Genomic DNA, 21,049 nt, shown 5'->3' with positions numbered 1-21,049 from the left:
TCAAGCCCCATCTATAAATATGAAAAATGATTGTCTCGCTCTCCTCTTTCAGAACCTGTCATTAAGCAGATACTACCAAACAAGACAGCAGGATGGTAACAACACAAGGCCTCAAACTCTGACAGTTACACTTACCTATCCGAGGTCACAAAAATCTTATTTCAAAACAACAACAACAACAACAACATCAAAACATAAACAGTTATATGCACAGCATTTCTCCACACAGAGCAACTGTCATGACAAGTCTGAGGAGCCAAAAAATCGAACAACTACTCAGTTAGCAAATAAATATATGGTGGATTTGACTGGTAAGTTAGACTAATCTTGTTTAAATTAACTGGTTAATTAATATTACTAGATTAACAGATCCCATCTCCTTCCTCCCACAGGTTCATGCAACTAATGACCAGAAAATGAGCAATCTTACTTCCATGCTCACGTTTCTGTTGCTGGAATTCTCAGATGTCCGAGAACTGCAGATCTTACACTTCTTTGTGTTTCTTGCATTGTACGTCATTGCACTAACAGGGAATCTTCTCATCATTATTACAGTTGCTCTTGATCACCACCTGCACACCCCCATGTACTTCTTCCTAATGAATTTGGCCATGCATGATCTTGGCACAGTATCAGTCATGGTACCCAAAGCTATGGCTATCTCCCTCACGAAGGACAGGACCATTTCTTATTCTGGATGTGTTGCTCAAGTTTTCTTTTATTTCTTCTTTGCATCATCAGATTTTGCCCTCCTAACTGTGATGGCACATGATCGCTATGTCGCGATCTGCAATCCTCTCCAGTATGAGAGAATTATGCACAAAGGAGCCTGCCTCCAGATGGTAGCCATTGGAGAGATTGTTAGTCTTCTTTATGCCATATTACACACTGGTGGCACCTTTGCAATCCCCTTCTGTTCTAATATTGTCAATCAGTTCTTTTGTGAAATCCCACAGTTATTAAGGCTGTCTTGCTCTGACATTTACCTTGTGGAAGCTGTGCTTCTTGTGCTAGGCTGTAGTATAGGACTAGGATGCCTTATCTTCATCATCATAACATACACGCAGATCTTTGCTGCGGTGCTCAGAATCCCCTCTATACGTGGTAAAAAAAAAGCCCTCTCCACCTGTGTTCCCCACCTCATTGTTGTCTCTGTGTTTATATTCAGTGGAGGTTTTGCCTATGCACGGCCTCCCGCTGATGCTTCTTCTGATCTGGATATCACTTTTGCTGTGATATATGCCATAATGCCTCCCATGTTGAATCCATTCATCTATTGCATGAGAAACAAAGAAATCAAGGATGCTTTGTGGAAAAAGTTAAGAGTTAGTCTTTGAGGGTTTGGCTGTATGCCTTTGTGAAGGTTTGAAGCCCACAGAAGCAAATGGGATGGGGGGAGGTCAGGCTTAGAGGCCTGGAGTTTTCTGTTGGGAGGAGGTAACCCTGAGAGGAGTCGCTTCATTTCTCCAGATTAGTGTCAGTGTTATTTCTCCACTGACACTAATCTGGAGAAATGAAGTTACGTAACAGCGTTCCGTGCACCTCGGTGTTCAGTCATGCCGGCCACATGACCATGGAAGCGTCTTCGGACAGCGCTGGCTCTTCGGCTTAGAAACGGGGATGAGCACCGCACCCTAGAGTCGGACACGACTGGTTGGGGACACCTTTACCTTCACCTTTTATTTCTCCACTAAGGCTTTCTTCATATGGAGCTTTTATCCTGTGATTAAGATGGCTTCTTCCAGGAAGTTTGTGGGCTCTTTAAATGATGCTGTGAATGCCCTGAATCTCTTACACTAAATACGCTTTGTTCCATTTTTAAATAGTTGGCAGATAATGAGCTATCAAATTACGCCATTGTGTTCTGTTTTAAGTTCCTTCAGTGAAAAGAGGAAAAGCAGCAAGAAAAGGAGCAAGATCAATCAAAGATAATGGAAAACTCAGATACGGGGAGAAGGAAGGGAAGGGGAGGGGAAAAGGAAGCTGGTGAAAAAGGTAGTAGTTGTGTTCCTGCATTTAAAATGGAAGCATAAAGCCCCATTTTAAATGCAGGATTTTAGGCTGGTGTAGTAGAAATGCCCCAAGTTTCATTTCTTCAGTTTTGAAGCAGTACTTTTGGTTTTGAGGGAGGAGGATATAAAGAGAGCGAGAGAGCCAGTAAGAGTCAGAAAGACCATGCTGCAGCCAAAGCAAGAGCAAGAGAGAGACAGTCAGACAGCAAGTGAGAGAGCAGAGGTTGAAGAGAAAGCAGGAAGGAGGAGCAGCCTAGAAAAAAGTCTAAGGACAGCTAGGGTAAAGGGACATGTGTTTTGCAACTTTTCTTTTCATGCCTTCTGTATCACTCAGCTTTATTGTGTAAATACTTTTAGTTGTAATTAACCCTGTCTGGGTTCTCCAGGCACCTGTCCAGACCTTGCCCCTATTCACACCCCCCCGGACATGTGCTTGAGCCCCACGCCTGCTCGCTGAGCCACCTGCACTTACTTGGATAAATGCACTACTTACGCCTGTAATCTTGCATATATGGGCGATTAATGGTGCCATTTTGTGTATAATAAGTCTATGTACGCACTTTTGTGATCTCCATGATGTTTCACAACATGGCAATCATGGCGGGTGGGGGGAGGACAGGGCCCGGGTAAGTGCAGGCGGCTTGGTGAGCATGGGGTGAGTGTGTGTGTATGTTGAGTGGGGACAGGGGCTCAGCAGGAATGGCTCGGTGGGTGCAGGTGGGCTGCTGGACTACCGGACCAAAACAGGCACCTGCACCATCCCTAGTTGTAATTTGTTTGTTTTAAATCTACTAGTAAACTGTTGTGGTTAAAGCCTGTATCTAGAGTATCAGTCATCCCACATCTACAGCCTAAATCTCATGTAACATGTTACTGGGAAGTAGGGATGTACGAAATTGGCCTTACCTGGCTCTGCCGGGTTCCGCTGGGGGGGAGGCGCTCCGTCCCTCCCCCTGGAATCCTCGCTGGCCAGCTCCGCTCCACGGGAATTCCGCGGAGCCACCGGCCGGCTCCGCCAGCAGCCGGACATCCGGCTGCTAGCTAGCAGGGATGCAAATGGCGGCAGCCGTAGCCGCTGCCGTTTGCATCCCTGTAGTCAGCCGTGATAGGCTACATAAATCTTTATGTAGCCTATCACGTCTGACTTTAAAAAAAACCACACACACACGTGCGTACGCAAATGGCGGTGGCTATGGCTGCCGCCATTTGCGTTCCTTATTTTGGCCCGTCTTAGTCTACGTAAATATTTACGTAGACTAAGACGGCGAAAATAAGGGGAACGCAAATAACGTAGTGGAAGCTATTTGCATTCCTCCTTATTTTCACTGTCTTAGTCTACGTAAATAGTTACGTAGACTAAGATGGGCCAAAATAAGGAACGCAAATGGCAGCGGCTACGGCTGCCGCCATTTGCGTACGCGCGTGTTTTTTTTTAAAGTCAGATGTGATAGGCTACGTAAAGATTTACGTAGCCTATCACGTCATTTTTTTTTTAACCTAGCCATGATAGGCTATGTAAATATTATTTACGTAGCCTATCACATCTTTTTTTTTTTTAACACTGGAAATGGTGGTGGTGGTGGCAGCCGGTCGGAAGACCGGCCGCCAGAGCCGCCGCTGCCAAACCGCTGCCAGAGCCGCCACTGGAGCCGCCTCTGCCGCCCGGAAGATCCGCCCCAGGTAAGTCTCGTCCTGGGGGGGATCCGCGGGGAACGGGGGGGGGTGGCAGGCCATTCCGACATGGAGTTCGGGGGGCCGAATGCACTGGCATTCAGCCTCACCGAGATCTGTGGCGGAATTCTCTGCCATTCCTACTGGGAAGGGGAAGGTACAAGAAGGAAGGTGGGACTCTTAGGGAGGCAAGAGATCCATAAGGAGTTGATCAGGCTGTCCAGTTCATACGTGGAACCTTGATATGGTGGCAACAGAGAGATTCTAACAAAGGTGGAATTTGGCACTCCAAAATATTTAAGTTTTTACCAACAATGCTGACAAAGGCAGAGAGCCAGTGTGGTGTAGTGGCAAGAGTGTTGGACTAGGAGCTGGGAGATCTGGGTTCTAGTCCCCACTCGGCCATGGAAGCTCACTGGGTGACTTTGGGCCAGTCACAGACTCTCAGCCCAACCCACCTCACAGGGTTGTTGTTGTGAGGATAAAATGGAGAGGAGGAGGATAATGTCAGCCGCCTTGGGTTCCTTGCAAGAGGAAAAAAGGTGGGGTATAAATGCAATAAATAAATAAATAAATAAATAAATAAATAAGTGTATGTTATTTTCCGGTCTACAAATTAGGGAACAGATAGGCTAGCAAGATGAGCCAGTATCTGTCTATGACCAACACTGCTATGATTGAGCAATACAACAGGGGGAAAAAAACTGTGGAAAAGCTTAAACTAATGCTGGTCACACATGGAGCAACTGGTGTATGGAGGCCCATAAGTCCTGCTGAGCCCTGAGCTAAAGAATGCGAGCTCAAATAAAGGGAACTGCAGATATTGGCAAAGCAGAAGGAGGAGGAAAACAAGCTGGAGTGAGAGTGGATCTGGCTGCAGGCTGAGCAACTGAAAGAGGAACAACATAAAGACCAAGAGGAGCAAGGCAGACACGAGAAAAAGATGCAAGAGGAACAACACAGACTAGGGGTGGACGGACTCACTTGTGCCTGGCTCACGGGGGAGCTCGCTGAGTCATCACTGTCACCCGCCCATGTGAGCTGGGCTGTGCGAGCCCTGGAGGGCTTGGGGAGCAGTCTGGGAGAGCCATGCAACAGTGATGGTGGTGATTAGGGATGGCGGAGAATTTCTCCACGAAACTTCGGGGGGCCGAGCGCCAACGTGTTCGGCCCCCCGAACAAGTTTCGGGGAAAAATCCTCCGAACCCCCCCGCCCCCTGCACCCCCCCGGGATGGGACTTACCTTCACCGAATGTCCCTCCCGGTGGCGGGTCCGGCCGGCGGTTCGGCGGGTGTTCGAGCGGGGCGGGAGCGGCAGCCGGTCTTTCGACCGGCTGCCGCCGCCGCCATTGCAATCAAAGAAAAAAAAAACACCCCCTGATAGGCTACGTGACGATTCACGTAGCCTATCATGGCTAGATTTGCAAAGTCAGCCGTGATAGGCTATGTCAATCGTCACGTAGCCTATCACGGGTGACTTTAAAAAAAAAAGCGCGTACGGATAATGGCGGCCCCCATAGGGAGCCGCCATTCGCGTTCCTTATTTAGTCGCTGTAGTCTACGTAAATGTTTACGTAGACTATGGCAAAAATAAGGGCAACGCAAATAGCGCCATTAGCGTACGTGCTTTTTTTTTTTTAAGTCACCCGTGATAGGCTACGTGACGATTGACGTAGCCTATCACGGCTGACTTTGCAGATCTAGCTGTGATAGGCTACGTGAATCGTCACGTAGCCTATCAGGGGGCGTTTTTTTTTAAAAAAAAACTTTCGCGTTCGCGGCCGGGCGAGGCGGGAAGCCTCCTCCCCGGCCTGAATTTCGGCCGGGGCGAGGCGGGAAGCATCCCCCCCGGCCTGATCTTCGCGGGGGGAGCAGCGAAGCACCTCCCCCCCCACCGCGAACGTCCTTCGACGACAGGTAAGGGACTTTCGTCCACCCCTAGTGGCGACAGATTGGTAGTTTTATGTAAGTGTAAAAGACTTACATAAAATGACTGGCCTGTCCCTGCTGTCGCCACGCCTGCTGTAGCACAGTGGGGGCAGGGGGAGGGGGATGAGGAACTCCCTTTTGCCTCTCTACAAAGGCAGCAATGGGGACAGACTGTAGTTTTATATAAGTGTAAGACACTTATGTAAAATGACTGGCCTGTCCCCGTCTCTGTAGCAGGGGTGGGAGGAGGCGATGAGGAGCTCCCATCTGCCTCTCTCATCCCTGCTACAGTGGCAGCAGTGGTGACAGGGACAAGCTGGTTGTTTTATGGAACTCTCTTACACTTATGTAAAATGACTGGCCTGCCCCTGCCACCACTGTAGCCAGGGGGTGGGGGAGGAGATAGAGGAGCTTCCTTCTTCTCCTCTCGTTCCTGCTACAACAGCTTGCTGAGGGAGTGGGCAAGTGGTGGTAGGGATGGATGAGCCCATCTCCATCTGGGATCAGGGAGCTTGATAAACTGCCTCCCACAGCTCATGCAGCCCGGGCCTGCTCGGCGAGCTTCCTTGCTTGCCCTGCCTACCTGTGAGCTGCACGAGCTACCCCTCTTTCTTGCACCGGCTGTTAAGGGCTGGCACGGGGAAGGAGGGCCTAGGTGCAGCCATCCCCCAGCCTCTCACCTTGGCCTTCTCTCGAGGAGGCCAGGGCGAGAGTGCTGCGGTGCTGCCATTGCCCCTTTTCCATGCGCTGGCTGTCAAGAGCCAGCATGGGGAATAAGGGTGATGCCATCCAGCCCCAAACCACTCTCCCTGGCCTTCTCTAGAGGAGGCCAGGGAGAGAGCACTGGGGTGCCACCGTCACCCTTCTTCCTCGCACCAGCTGTCAAGGGCTGGTGCAGGAAAAAGGACCTGGGAGGCCAGCCCCCAGCCTCTCGCACTGGCCTCCAGCAGGTAGGGGGGTGGGTGGAAAGAAGAGAATAGGTGCCTCCTTCTTCTCTCCATCCCCACCTGCTACAGCAGTGGTGGCAAGGGACAAGCTGGTCATTTTCTGTAAGGCCACGAAAACTAATGGGAAATGACTAGCCTTTCCCATGCCACTGGCGTGGCAGCAAGGGTGGGGAAGGAGGAGAAGCTCTGCCTTCTTCCCCTCTCCTTGTTGAAGGAGCGGGTGCCCAAGCTCTTGCCTGACTCAGCACACCATGAGTTGGGCAAGAGTACAGGTCTGTGAGCTGGTGTCCAGGGGGCTGTACCAGCAACTTCTCACCGGGCTTTGAACCCCACCCGGATGCTCGTGACATCCCTAAGTGCTGGGGGCTGCAGTCCGGTGTCTGGAGGCCAAGCTGCAATTTCTCACTGGCCTTCGAGTCCCAAATGGATGTCTGAGCCATCTCTAAAATAGACATGAGGAAGGTTAAAAGGTTCAAGTTTGGTCCTGAGCACTTTAGAAAAAAGTTCCGAATGTCAGCTCCTGAACTGGTAAATCTATGGTGGAAGCTTAAAAAAAAATGCTACTGATGGGTAGAGGAAGCTAAGGCTGGAAAAAGTGCTAGAGAATGAAAGGCTCTGGATCAGTTTTATTTTCATTTACTGAGGGAAATAAAACTGAGGGTCAAGGATAAAGATTGAAGACATTAGAAGCTAAGTTGCTGAAATGGCTGACAAACTGAATGAAAACCGAGGAAGTTTGGGCCCAAGGTGGGAGTCTGAAAAGAAAGGGGGGAAGGGAGAAACCTCACTCAAAAAGTAGGGATGGCAGAGAATTCCGCCACGGTTTCCACGCCCCTGGAATCTGTGGTGGAATGGCCTCCTGCCCCCCGCCCCCCCCACGGAATCCCCCCGGGACGGAACTTACCTGGGGCGGATGCGGCGGCAGCAGCGGCGGTGGTTCTGGTGGTGGTTCTGGCGGTGGCGGCTGGTCTCCTGGCTGGCCGCGGCAGGTCTGCTGCTGCCGCCATTGCCATCCTTGCAGCAGTGATAGGCTACGTAACAATTTACGTAGCCTATCATGGCTAACCAAAAAAACACACACGCAGCATACGCAAATGGCAGCAACTACGGCAGCTGCCATTTGCGTTCCCTATTTTTCACTGATTCATCTTACGTAAATATTTACATAAGATAAAACGGCAAAAAAAAGGGGAACGCAAATAGCGTAGTAGACGCTATTTGCGTTCCTTTATTTTTCGCCGTTCTAGCCTACGTAAATATTTATGTAGGCTAGAACGGCGAAAAATAAAGGAATGCAAATAGCATCCACAATGCTATTTGCGTTGCCCTTTTTTTTGCCGTTTTATCTTATGTAAATATTTACGTAAGATAAATCGGCGAAAAATAGGGAGCACAAATGGCGGCTGCTGTAGCCACTGCCATTTGCGTACGCTGCGTTTCTTTTGGGGTTTTTTGGTTAGCCGTGATAGGCTACGTAAATTCTTACATAGCCTATCATGGCTCCCTGGCTGGATGCAAATGGCGGCCACTATGGCGGCCACCATTTGTGTCCGCACCAGCGGGTCCGTGGCCAGAAATCCAGCTGCGGACAGCCCTGGCTGCCTGGCTGGCTGCTCTGCGGAGCTGCCGCAGAGCAGAGCCGGCCATCGAGGATTCTGGGGGGGAGGCCTGGATCACCTCCCCCCCATCGAGGATTCTGGGGGGAGGGACGGAGCGCCTCCCCCCCACGAACAGAATCCACGAAAAGATAAGTGACTTTCACACATCCCTATCAAAAAGGAGTTTAAAAAACCTCCAAATGATTATGATTCTTCTTCCCTGAAAGATAGAGCCTGCTATTCATCTGGCCAGAGAGGCCATATCAAGAGCAACTGCCCCAGGTTACAAATCCCTTCACCTGCTAAAATGGGTGTTCCCAAACAGGAAGAAAAGAAGCCACAAGGTATAGCAAGTGTGAAACAATCCTATAGTTGTGGGTTTGTGATTTCTAACCATGAAGAGGTCAATCAATTTAAAGAACCTGTTTGTGTTAAGAATAAAACAATTATTGCTAAGCTGGATTCAGGAGCAGATGGTTCTTTAATCCGAGCTGCTTTGGTGTCACCTGAAGATCTAGTACCAGGAAGGTTGGTACATGGAAATTCAGGGAGTAAAGGGCCCACCTTTTGATGGCAAAGCTGTCCATAGAATGGAGGGGTTGACGAGGGTTGTATGAGGTTGGTGTGATGGAACCTAAAGCCCAGTTTGCCCCTGTCATTGTGGGAAAAGATATAATGGGCCCAGATGCAAAAATATGTGTGGTGTGGTGACTTGCAGTCAAAAAAAGTGAGGAAAACTTTGGGGGAGGGCCAAGAAAAAAAAATTCTGGAAAAAAGGAAAAGAAACAGAAATACAACCTTTATTGAACCCCGAGGGATTAAACCAAACCCAAGAACCTCCCCAGGAAGAAGCAAAAATAGTCCTGGAAGAGACAAAACAATCCCCTAAAGCATCTGCTAACCTAACCCCAGTCAAGTAACTGAGGCAAGTGGTTTGGTAGAGGAGAAGGTCCTAGAGACACTGGTTTCTCATTTAGGTGGGATGGAGGAGTTCAAGCAGGAAATCCTCAGTGATCCTAGTTTGGATCCATTAAAGAGAATTGCTCTCCCTCAAGAGGTGCTTTTTTCTGAGGAAAAGAAGGAGCAGTTTTTTTGGAACAAAGACTTGCTGTATAGACTCTGCTTGCCAACCCCCCCCAGAGTGAAACTGGAAGCCCCTAAAGCAACTGGTGGTACCTGAAAAATTCTGACTACAGTTACTGGAACTAGCCCATGATGTGCCATGCACAGGACATTGGGAGTGGGGGACTCCAACACTAAACAAAGGTTTGTGGCAAATTTCTTCTGGCCTGGTTAGGGATGTCAGAGAATTTCGCCACGAATCTCGGGGAGGCTGAATGCCAGTGCATTCGGCCCCCCGAAATTGGTGGTGAAATGGTCTGCCCCCCCACCCCTGGGACGGGACTTACCTTGTGTGAATGTCCCTGGCGGCGGCAGCTCCGGCGGTGGTTCGGCGGCGGTTCGGCGGCGGTTTGGTGGTGGTGGTGGCGGCGGCTGCGGCGGCCGGTCTTCCGACCAGCTGCCGCTGCTGCCATTTCCAAGTTAAAAAAAAAAATGTGATAGGCTACGTAAAGATTTACGTAGCTTATCACGGCTAGATTTTTAAAAAACACCGTGATAGGCTACATAAATGTTTATGTAGCCTATCATGGCTGACTGCAGGGATGCAAATGGCGGTGGCTATGGCCGCCACCATTTGCGTCCCGGCAGGACAGGATTCGTGGCGGGAGGGATGGGGCGCCTCCCCCCCCAGCCAGAATTTCAGGGGGAGGGACGGGGCACCTCCCCTCCGGCCAGAATTTCAGGAGGAGGGACGGAGCGCCTCCCCCTCACCGCGAATCAAGTTTTGGGTTCAGGTAAGGGACTTTCATACATCCCTAGGCCTGGTATTGTTAAACAGGTAGCTGAGTATTGCAGGTCTTATGAAACCTGTCAGCATGTGGAAAAAGCAGGGCACCAAGGTAAAGCCCCATTGAAACCACTGCCTATCATAGGAGAGGCTTTTTTCAGGGTGGGAATGGCTATAGCGGGCCCCTTCAATAAACCAACACACAAAGGAAAAAATACATCCCCACAGTGATAGATTTTGCCACAAGATACCTAGAAGCTGTGGCACTTGCCTCTATAGATGCCCAATCTGTAGCTGAGGCTTTGCTGGGAATTTTTTTTGTAGAACAGGATTACCCTCAGAGATTTTGTCAGATTGTGGGACAAATTTTCTCTCTGAGGTAATGGGATATCTGTGGAAATGTTGTGGGATAAAACACTTGAAAACTACTGTTTACCACCCCCAATGCAATGGATGGTCAAGAGATTTAACACCACCCTTAAGGGAATTATTACATCTTATGTAAACACACACACCCCACCCCAATGACTGGGATGACAAATTGCAACAACATCTACTCTTTGCTTATAGAGAAGTTCCCCAGGAGTCAACAGGATTCTCACTCTTTGAGCTATTGTATGGCAAAGGATTGAGAGAGGCCCTCTTTGAAGTCAAATGTGACAGCATTGGACTGCCTTGGTAATTTTTCACTATATATATATATAATATATATACACATACACACATACATATACACATACATACAGTGTATATCCTGATAACATTGTGACCACTGATTCCAGCTGGTTTGACAATATTCACATCTCACACTAAGTCCTTGTTTTGTACCACTTAGGATTAAATCCTCCATGACCAGCTGTTCTGGGGCACAATTGTTTAGAGCATTAAGAAATGTAACCTCTTTGTCATGACTGAAACACACCTTTATCCAGTCAATGTGGAGATAATTGAAGTCACCCATTATTACAACACTTCCTCATTTGGATGCCCCCCAATGGTTTTCACCCAGAAAATGTGGAGTTCCAAGGAGACGTTTTGCTGAGATGGTTTTCATTTGCTATGGGTTTCCCCATGCTTGTGAGCCATCTGTTCCTTCCCCAACCCGACTTCATGCAGTGGGTATGTTATAGGCGTGCGTAGTGCCTGCATCACTCTGTGACACCCCTTTACTCCCCCCATTCCTTTGCTGCTGTGCAGTTACAGAGGTACAGAGGGGCATTTTCATCTATTTAATCACACTTCCGCACATATTGTTATTGTTATTGTTATTGTTATTGTTATTGTTATTAAATTTATTAATCAACCATCTGGCTGGTCACCCAGCCACTCTGGGCGATGTACAGCGCACAACAAAACAGTTTAAAACAATAAAATTCTACAATAAAAACATTTTCTAAAATACCCTAACCCACCCCAAATGCCTGCCTGAACAATCACGTTTTTAATGCACGACAGAAGCTCATTAAAGAGGGGGCATGGCGGAGTTCCCTAGGGAGGGAGTTCCACAGAGTGGGGGCCACCACAGAAAAGGCCCTCTCCCTCGTTCCCACCAGTCTAGCTGTCCTGGCTGATGGGACAGAGAGAAGGCCATCCGAGGCTGATCTTGTTAAGCGGCCTGTCTGGTGCTGCTGGAGGCGCTCCTTAAGATAGGCTGGGCCGGAACCATATAGGGTTTTAAAGGTCAAAACCAAGACCTTGAATTTGGCCCAGAAAACAACTGGTAACCAGTGCAACTCCTTCAGCACTGGAGTGATGTGATCTTGCCGGTGGCTGCCTTTAATCAGGCGAGCCGCCACATTCTGTACCAGCTGCAGCTTCTGAACCGTCTTCAAGGGTAACCCCATGTAGAGCACATTACAGTAGTCTAAACGAGAGGAGACCAGGGCATGTACTACCGATGGGAGCAGATGGTCGGGAAGGAAGGGGCGCAGCTGCTGTATCAGATGGAGTTGATACAGTGCTGTCTGGCTCACAGCTGACACCTGAGCTTCCATGGACAGCTGGGAGTCCAAAATGACCCCCAGGCTGTGGACCTGGTCTTTCAAGGGTAGCCGTACCCCATTCAACACTAGGTTAACATCCCCCAGCCTCCTCTTGTCTCCCACCAAAAGTACCTCAGTCTTGTCAGGGTTCAGCTTCGGCTTATTCCTCCCCATCCAGCCACTCACCATCTCCAGACATTTGGACAGGGATTCTACGGCCAACTTTGGTGAAGATTTGAATGAGAGGTAGAGCTGTGTGTCATCTGCATATTGATGACACCGCACCCCAAACCTCCTGATGATAGCCCCCAGCGGCTTCACATAGATATTAAATAGCATCGGGGAGAGGATGGAACCCTGTGGCACCCCACAAGTGAGTGGCCACGGGTCTGAAACCTCCTCTCCCAGTGCTACCCTCTGTTACCTGCCGGAGAGGAAGGACCGGAACCACCGCAATATTTTTTTTTGCATAAATTTTGCAGTTTCTTATCTTTTCAATGGTTGCTTTTGAATTCAGTACCCAAGGGTCGGGGGGGGGGGTGTCTTGGGGGAGGACCAACATTGCTCCGGCCACCATTCTGGAGTGATGGCTAGGCACGTAGCACTCAAGCTTGTGAGTGCGAACCATCACGAGAGTCTCAGGCTGGTGAACTGACAAACTGATGGTGTGGAAATGAAGGAGCACAAAACACCCACTTTTTACCTAAAAAGGGACAGGAAGACAAAGCAGAGCTCCTCAAATACAAAACAGCCACTGAAGTGTTGCACCCCCACGGGACTGCACAGCTTCCCATTTCAGTATAATAGCAAAGAAAAAAGGGCATGGAGAGTCTGTTAGGGAAGTGCGCAGTATATCGTGAGTGTATCACAGTGCATCCTGACTTGAAGCTGCATTGCTGTGCAGCTGCGATGTGGTGGGGGGTCAAAGTGGTGCCATATAGATGGTGCCATGGTCTCTGAACAGCTTGGGACCATCTTATCTGGTGGTTTACCTTCCCTGATATAGACCTGTATGATCATTAAGATCTTCAGAGGAGGCCTTTCTGGTTCCACTGCGACATGCAGGTTCCAAATGTGTAGCAACCCAGAAGTGGCCTTTCTGTGTGATGGCACCCACTGTATGGAATGCCCTCCCCCCTGGTATTTGGGAGGTGCCAACTGTGGCATACTTTAGGTGCCAATTAAAAACCCACCTCTTTACTTAGGCTTCCCTGACTGATTGTGCACCCTATCAGGTTCTAATCGGGCAGACAGCCTATGCACCTATAGTTGTGTGCAGGGGTACTGCTAGACCTGGGCCTATGAGGCCCCAGCCCCACATCTTGTTCAAAGACACCAGATCTATTCCACAGAGCCCCAAATATCCTTTAGTGCCAATAGAAGTTTTTGTTTTCTTCTTCTTCTTCTTCCTCCTCCTCCTCCTCCTCCTCAGCTTAATTGCTATGCAGGGGGAAATTTTCAAGGGAAATTGCAGCTGGGGAAGGAAGGGTAAGGGTTAACTCTCTCCTCCCTACATGCTGCAACAGCTCTCCCCCTGACACACACACACACACACACACACAATTTTCCCCTACATGGCAAATAAGCTTAGGGGGACACAGTGGGACACAGTCCCACTTCCTCCTGCATGCATTTGCTTTATGTAGAAAAGAATGAACAGGGCATCTGTCGTTTAAATTTGACAACACAAAAAAATCAAACCCAATCATTTTCCCACTATGGATTTAGCAAAGCAATATCTCTGGATTTGATTGATAAATTAGAGGAGTTCTGTTTAGGAATGGTGGACTTCAATGAGGCCGGAGTCTTTAAAATCCACCCGCTGGCCGGTCCGGGTCTGTCCACTGCCGTCTGCTGCCCCCGTCTGCAGATGCAAATGGTGTCCAGCGTAGCAGCTGCCATTTGCGTCCCTGCATTAGCCGTGATAGCCTACATAAGTATTTATGTAGCCTATCATGGCAAAGAGCAGAGACGCAAATGGCGTCCGCTACGCCATTTGCATCGCTACTCTTTTCGTGATAGGCTAAGTAAATATTTATGTAGACTATCACAGCTAACGCAGGGATGCAAATGGCATCCACTACACCAGACGCCATTTGCGTCCGCAGCCCGGCAGTGGATGGACGTTCGGCTGTGGACAGGCCCGGCCAGCAACTCCGCGGACTCGCCACGGAGCGGACCCGGCTAGGGACGATTCCGGGGGGAGGGACGGATTGCCTTCCTCCCCTGCAGACACCCCCTGGAACAGCAGGTAAGCCATCCGCCCATCCCTAATCCTGTTTAAATTAACTGGTTAATCAATTTTAGTAGACTAACAGTTCTTGTGCTCTTCTTTCTACAAGAAACATGCAAATTTTGGAGGAAAAAAAAGAGCAATGGGCATAGGATTGCAGCCTTAGCCTAAGTGTGCATAGGATTGCAGAAGTTCTTGTTGTTTTGCAAATGGTGACTGCAGTTATGATGGGTGCTCTCGGACAACTCATGGTAGGTGTGGGCGGCTCTGTGAGGATGGGGGGGTCGCGAATGGGTCGAAGGCATGCAAGTGGGGGCAGCAGCTCGATGGGCATCTGTCCATCCCTATTGGACACTTACCTATAACCAAAAGAGAGGATGTACACCATACAAAAAAGATGAAAAAAGAATACACGTTAGCATCAAATTTGCATATGCTAATTTATATGTATAGATGCACATTTAGAAATCATTATTAGAATGTTAATGTCATAGAAGGCAAGCCAATTTTCCATTCAAATAAACTCTGATGCAATTAATTTACACCTACACTCAGATCACCACAAATCAATTCTTCCTCTTCCTCCCTCTCTTTCTCTTTCTCTCTCTCTCTCTCTCTCTCTCCTGTTACTCCCCCAGAAGGTGTTTCTCTTTGGTATAATTCCATCTCTTCCTGCTCCTGCTATTAAATCTTTTGCTTTTGCTGCTTGGGTAAAAGGGTTGGCATGAAGCTGCTGCACACAATATACCAGTGTCTGTTGGCAGTTCTTTGTGTCTTTCCTCCTGCAGGATGAGATGACGTTAAAGAAGCACCCCTGCCCTTTTACACACACAGCCAAAACAAGCTGGAGCTGCATTCAACACTTCTGCTTTGTAAGGAGGGTCAAGTCTCCTGGAATTGGCATTTGACTGGATTTGTTAAGTTAAAAAAGAAAAGACTGAAGGCATATTTCCCAAGGGCCCCCCAATTCTGGCCCAGATGCTAATCAAGGAGAAGGTCTGAGAGAATGCATTGATGTAGCTCTCCTAAGTATGGTGCTTTTCATGTACTCAAATGCTGCATGTGTGTACTAATTTAATTATCTCATTAGGGTTACTAGGAAAACAGTAGTAGGTTGTGAATGGCATGGTGGATCTCATCACCTTTTCTTTTTTTATCAGTTCAGTTGTAATGGACTTTTGGGAGACAAAGAGAGAGGATCTTTAAGAAGTGAACAAGCATTCATAAGCCTCTGTTCTTTGCAAGTGATTTTTTTTCCAGTTTAGATAGAATTTAGCTGCACAGACAGAAGCAAGCCTCAAAAGAAGAATGAGAATTCATGGATGGATGGATGGATGGATGGACGGACACTTGAATAATTATTTGATGTAGCTAGAGGAGACATTCTGTCTAACCTAGGAGGACATTTATAGGAAAGGTAAATTTTTGAAAAAATAGTGATTCCTGGAGGAGTTTCAGAACTTATTTTTCCATCTATGCACTCCATCCCCCACTCAATTATTTTTCTCAGTAGACTGACTTCTGTCAGCCTATGGACTGAGGACTTCCCTTTGCAAAATAGTAGACCTACTTCACGTAGGGAAACACACCAAAAGTTAAAACAACTTCTTCTATAGTGTGATATCAAAAGGCCCAAGGGATTTCACTGCTAGTTGGTTGTCCAATGCACTGCTTTCGATCCACATTGTTGTGGGAAATTTGATTCAGTCTTGACTAATTTAAGTCCCATTTATTTCAGTGTCCCGTTTCCTATAAATATGAGTTAAACCTGCATCTGTCCTAATATACAGCATGTCACCTTCATAATGGTGGATGATGGTTGCTAGTTAATGACACTTTCTTTCCCCAACCCCTATGTGTGTGTGTGTGTGTGTGTGTGTAAAAAAAGCCCTTCAGTTGATTTCTGCATCAACACACACACACACACACACACACACAGAGAGAGAGAGAGAGAGAGAGAGAGATTCAGTGACAAAGACAGGTGCAGAAAGAAACTGCATTGCCAAGAATTCACCAAAACACTGACTGTAATGTGTTATGTTGTTGAAAGGCCAGAATACAAACAAAGGAATAAGGGGGAGAGCAGTTAGTGTAGCTCAGGGTAAAGGAACATCAGGGTTTCATACTGTTTTAATGTGTAAGGTGCGCACCAACCTCCCACTTCACTTCAGACCCTGATTTGGTGCTTTGGAAAATGTTCTGCTTCTGCTTAGACCAAATGAGTGTCGGTCCACTTCGACTTGTACCAAACCTGAGCTGAGGTTCAGAAAACTGAGGCTTCCTGCTTCACATCACTAGTAACATAAAAATATGTGCAAGGGTGTTTGCGTTACACACCTTCATATCGGGTGTGTTTTTTTTAACTGCTGCTAACTTTTCAATTTCTTGGCAGAACTTGATGAAAATTGCAGGGATTATATTGCCCCTTCTGTGTGGAGCAGCCCTGCCAAATGTCACAATGATAGCCACAGGGGCAACCACTACTGTTTCAGAGGATGCCCCATTTCCCAGTGTACTTTAGGAGAAAATGTGTTTAGGAATGCTTTTAGAAATCCTATTTCATGAGAAAATATATTCAAAAATATGTATTGAAGTACACATTTCAATGCCCGTTTTCATGCATTTTTTAAAAAATGGAGATTAATGCAGTAGCAGAACATAAAACACTCATTAATGAATACATGAGATATTGACAAGGAGCAGAACTAGACTGAGCCGTACATCCCTATGAAGACATCATCAAGAACAGAGCACTCTCGCTGGTTGTATAAACTCTGCTCTGTCATTGGTGTTTTAAGCCCTGAACAGAGGTGGGATCTTGATTCATTTATGCTCGATTAAATGCATTGTGGATTTCCCCATCCTCCTCCTTCCCACATCAGCCCCTCTAGCCCCCTAAAATGCTACACAGTATGTCAGGACAGGAGACTCTGCTGAATGGGGTGAGCTGTGGATCTGCCAAATGCTTTTTTTTTTTTTTTTTAAAGCTCTGACCTCAACTGCAAGATTACATCATATAGATTACTTTGCCTGTAGCATTATGGTACAGTTGGGGACATTACATGACACCCCCCCTCCCTGTTATAAATGTCTGAGTGTTCAGTCTGGCAGTGAGATTTTACTGGATGGCTAAAGTGACTAGAGCCTGAAGCTTCAAGGCTGCATGGGTCTTAGGTATATGCATTTTAGGGTCTCTCTGATTTTTTTTTTTTTTTTACTTTTCAGCACCATATTTACTAACAATAATAATAATTACCATAACTATCTACAACCAGACTTCCCAATCAAATACATGCACCATGCAATCCTATGCATGGCTACTCAGAGGTAAGCCCCATTGAATTCGATAGGACTGACACCCATGAAAGTGTGCATAGGATTGCAGCCTTAGCCTAATCAGAAACATAAATGCTCTATATTTCCAAATATACCTACTATAATTAATATTATGTGCTCTTATTTGTTTAGCTTTGTTTCAAATGTAGAACACTCAACATGGGAGATGTAGGGGGGAGTTTCAACAATGTTTTCTCATCAGATGTGCTGAACTCTTGGGAGTGTGATCCCAAGGAGGCAAAATGACTTCCCTTCCCAGGTGTGTTTTAACTATGTACTAATATATGTTTAGGTTTGTTACAAAGTCGAAGGAAAAATCATTTCCACAAACTGTGGCAACTGCAGCAACAAGAAGATTAAATTGCTTTGATGAGAGGACGTGCAGATTCATACTTCATTGACACATGATGCCCTAAGGGAGACTGGAGGAGAAATTGTATCTTTCAATGAACTGTGTCTATTTTAAGGAATTTGGGTAAATAATATTGCTATTTAAATGCAAAATCATTTGTCTATCAGTCTGTTTATCTATATTATCTATCTACCTATCTATCTGAATATGGCTATCACTCCTGATTTATAAATGGTTCCTCTTGAAGGTGAACTTTGGTTTTGGAATTCTCCCAGCTATTGAAATCAGTGGGACTAAAGGAAAGTAAAAGAACCCCTTCAGCTTAATTTGGTTTGTTTTATATACACCTGATACATCAAAATGCTGAGGGAGACATCCTTATACTCTTTGACTTAAATAATTGCCACCTGGTATGATAAAAATAACCCACATAATTAAATATAGCATGGTGAGCCAATGAAAACGTTATTGTATCCAGCCAATGCCTTTAAAATAACTGTGTATATATGTGTGAGGAGGAGGAGGAGGAGGGAAGAGTGAGATCATGCCAGATCTTAGAGAACTTCTGCAATATTTAAAGGGTGGTCACTGGCTCTCCCCTTCCCAGAAAAGTACTACTACCACCTCCGTAAATCTTGTAGCAACGGTGACAAAAGGGTGAATGTGCAGAGGGGATACAGCATTCCCTTGATCATACCCTCTCTCCCCAAATTAGGAGACCAAAGTTCCCAGCAAAGGATTTTTGGCTCAGCCTCAGTAGAAACCACTTTCAGTACACTTGGATACATTTTCCTTTTGGAAAAAGAAGATAGAAGTGTTCTTTTTATCTCTTCAGAAAAATAGATTTGAATCGCTAGACCCATTTCTCCCCAGGCGCCAATGAATCCTGGCTTCCTCAATGCTTGCAGCTCTGATTACAGTATGTCTATTACCTTTTCCAATATTTCCTTATCTTTTCCCCTTTGGGTTCTTTCTTCCTGCTTTAACCTTTTAGTCACTGTCATGAATTGTTTCCCCAGGTGAAGGAGACTGGATATATACTGAAATGTCATGTACCCTTTAAAGCCCCTTATGCTATTTTGTCCCCATCATCCATGTTTTCAGCCAAACATAAGAAAGAAAAAAAAAGAGTTTTAATGCGTTACATTGCAACTGCATAGGCTGTCCGCCTGATCAGGAACCCCACATAACCACGAGTCCTAATTGGGAAGACAACCTACACACATGTAGCTGTGAGCAGGGGAATTGCTAGGCCTGGGTTCCAGCCTCAAATCTCATTTAAAGGGCCACAGATTTTTCTACAGAACTGTTAGTGTATTTTTTTCTCAGTTTAATTACTATGCAGGAGGAAATTTTCAAGGGGCTTTGCAGCTGAGGAGGTAAGGGTTAACTCTCTCCTCCCCACATGCTGCAACACCCCACCCCACCCCAATATTCCCTGGCATGGCATATAAGCTTAGGAAGAAAAAAAACTTTTCCCATTTGAGAGAAACTAGGACAAAGTGCAGAATTAAATAAAGAATTGAATTCTTTAATTCTGCAGAAAAAAACAGAATGAAATTTAATAGGGATAAATGCCAAGTTCTGCACATAGGAAAAAGAAACCAAATGCACAGTTACAAGATGGGGGATACTTGGCTCAACAACACTACAAGCGAGAAGAATCTTAGAATTGCTGTCGATCACAAGCTGAATATGAGCCAACAATGTGATGTGGCTGCAAAAAGGGCAAATGCTATTTTATGCTGCCTCCTGTGAAATTTAGATAAATCCTCATAATTATTTCTAAATTTGCATATATACATGTAAAGTAGGATATGCAGGTTTCATGCAAATTTCTGTCCCACTGGCCTGCCCCTCGTTTTTTTCTTTTTTAATGCTTAACAACATCCCTTACTGTGTGCATGTAGATTTCTCTTTTTATGTTCCACTGAACCCAGATGTCAGCTAAGGGGCAGGGCTGGTGAATATAGGGCCCCTTCCTCTCTCATGCATTTGTTTTATGTAGAATGGAATGAACAGGGATATGGTCCTGACAACTCTGAGGAGACAAGGAATTGAATACAAATCTTCGCCCATTATGGATTTAGCAAAGAAATATCTCTAGTAGATTTGACTGATTAGAGAAATCCTATTTAAACTAACTGGTTAGTCAATATTATAGCTCTTGTCTTCTCCTTTCCTCAGCAAGCATGCAAATAATGAAGGGAAAAATGAGCAATCTTACCTCCATGTTCACATTTCTGCTGTTGGAATTCTCGGATGTCCCGGACCTACAGATCCTACACTTCTTTATGTTCCTAGTACTGTATCTGACAACAATAACAGGGAATCTTCTCATCATTGTTACAATTGCCCTTGATCACCACCTACACACCCCCATGTACTTCTTTCTAATGAATCTGGCCATGCTGGATCTTGGCACAGTTTCAGTCATGGTACCCAAATCCATGGCCATGTCCCTCATTAATAACAGGTCCATTTCTTATTCTGGCTGTGTTGCTCAGGTTTTCTTTTATTTCTTCTTTGCATCATCAGATGTCATTGTCCTAACTATAATGGCTCATGATCGCTATATTGCGATCTGCAACCCACTTCAGTATGAGAGAATTATGCACAAAGGAGCCTGTCTTCAGATGGTAGCCATTGGGTGGGTGGTTAGTCTCTTCTATGCCCTATTGCACACTGGTGGCACCTTTGCAATCACCTTCTGCTCTAATATTGTCAATCAATTCTTCTGTGAGATCCCACAGTTGTTAAAGCTCTCCTGCTCTGACATATACCTCGTTGAAGTTGGGCTTCTTGTACTGAGCTCTAGTATAGCATTAGGTTGCTTTACCTTCATCATCGTAACATACATGCACATCTTTGCTGTGGTGCTCAGAATCCCCTCTGGACGTGGTCAGAAAAAAGCCCTCTCCACTTGCCTTCCCCACCTCACTGTTGTCTCTTTGCTTATGTTCAGCGGAATCTTTGCCTATGCAAGGCCTCCTAGTGATCATTCTTCTGACCTGGATATAGCTTTTGCTGTGCTATATGCCATAATGCCTTCCATGTTAAATCCATTCATCTACAGCATGAAAAACAAAGAGATCAGGGCTGCTGTGTGGAAAATGTTAGGATTTCGGGCTTTACGCTAA

General features: G+C 46.4%; 2 protein-coding genes across 2 annotated transcripts; both read left to right on the top strand.

Annotated features, from left to right (window-relative positions):
* Window positions 1-416: 416 nt before the first annotated feature.
* On the top strand, window positions 417-1,337 carry LOC146341627 (olfactory receptor 14I1-like). Its single transcript, XM_084807580.1, has one exon. The coding sequence runs from the start codon at window positions 417-419 to the stop codon at window positions 1,335-1,337; it is 921 nt and encodes a 306-aa protein (XP_084663706.1).
* Window positions 1,338-20,110: 18,773 nt separating this feature from the next.
* Window positions 20,111-21,049, top strand: LOC146341626 (olfactory receptor 14I1-like). The gene has a single exon (XM_084807579.1). It carries the CDS (start codon window positions 20,111-20,113, stop codon window positions 21,047-21,049), a length of 939 nt encoding a protein of 312 aa, XP_084663705.1.

Source organism: Heloderma suspectum, chromosome 6 (assembly GCF_057233095.1).
Source record: "Heloderma suspectum isolate Gila_16-S chromosome 6, 16-S_ref, whole genome shotgun sequence".
NCBI lineage: Eukaryota > Metazoa > Chordata > Lepidosauria > Squamata > Helodermatidae > Heloderma > Heloderma suspectum.
This window is presented reverse-complemented; position numbering and strand designations above follow the sequence as displayed.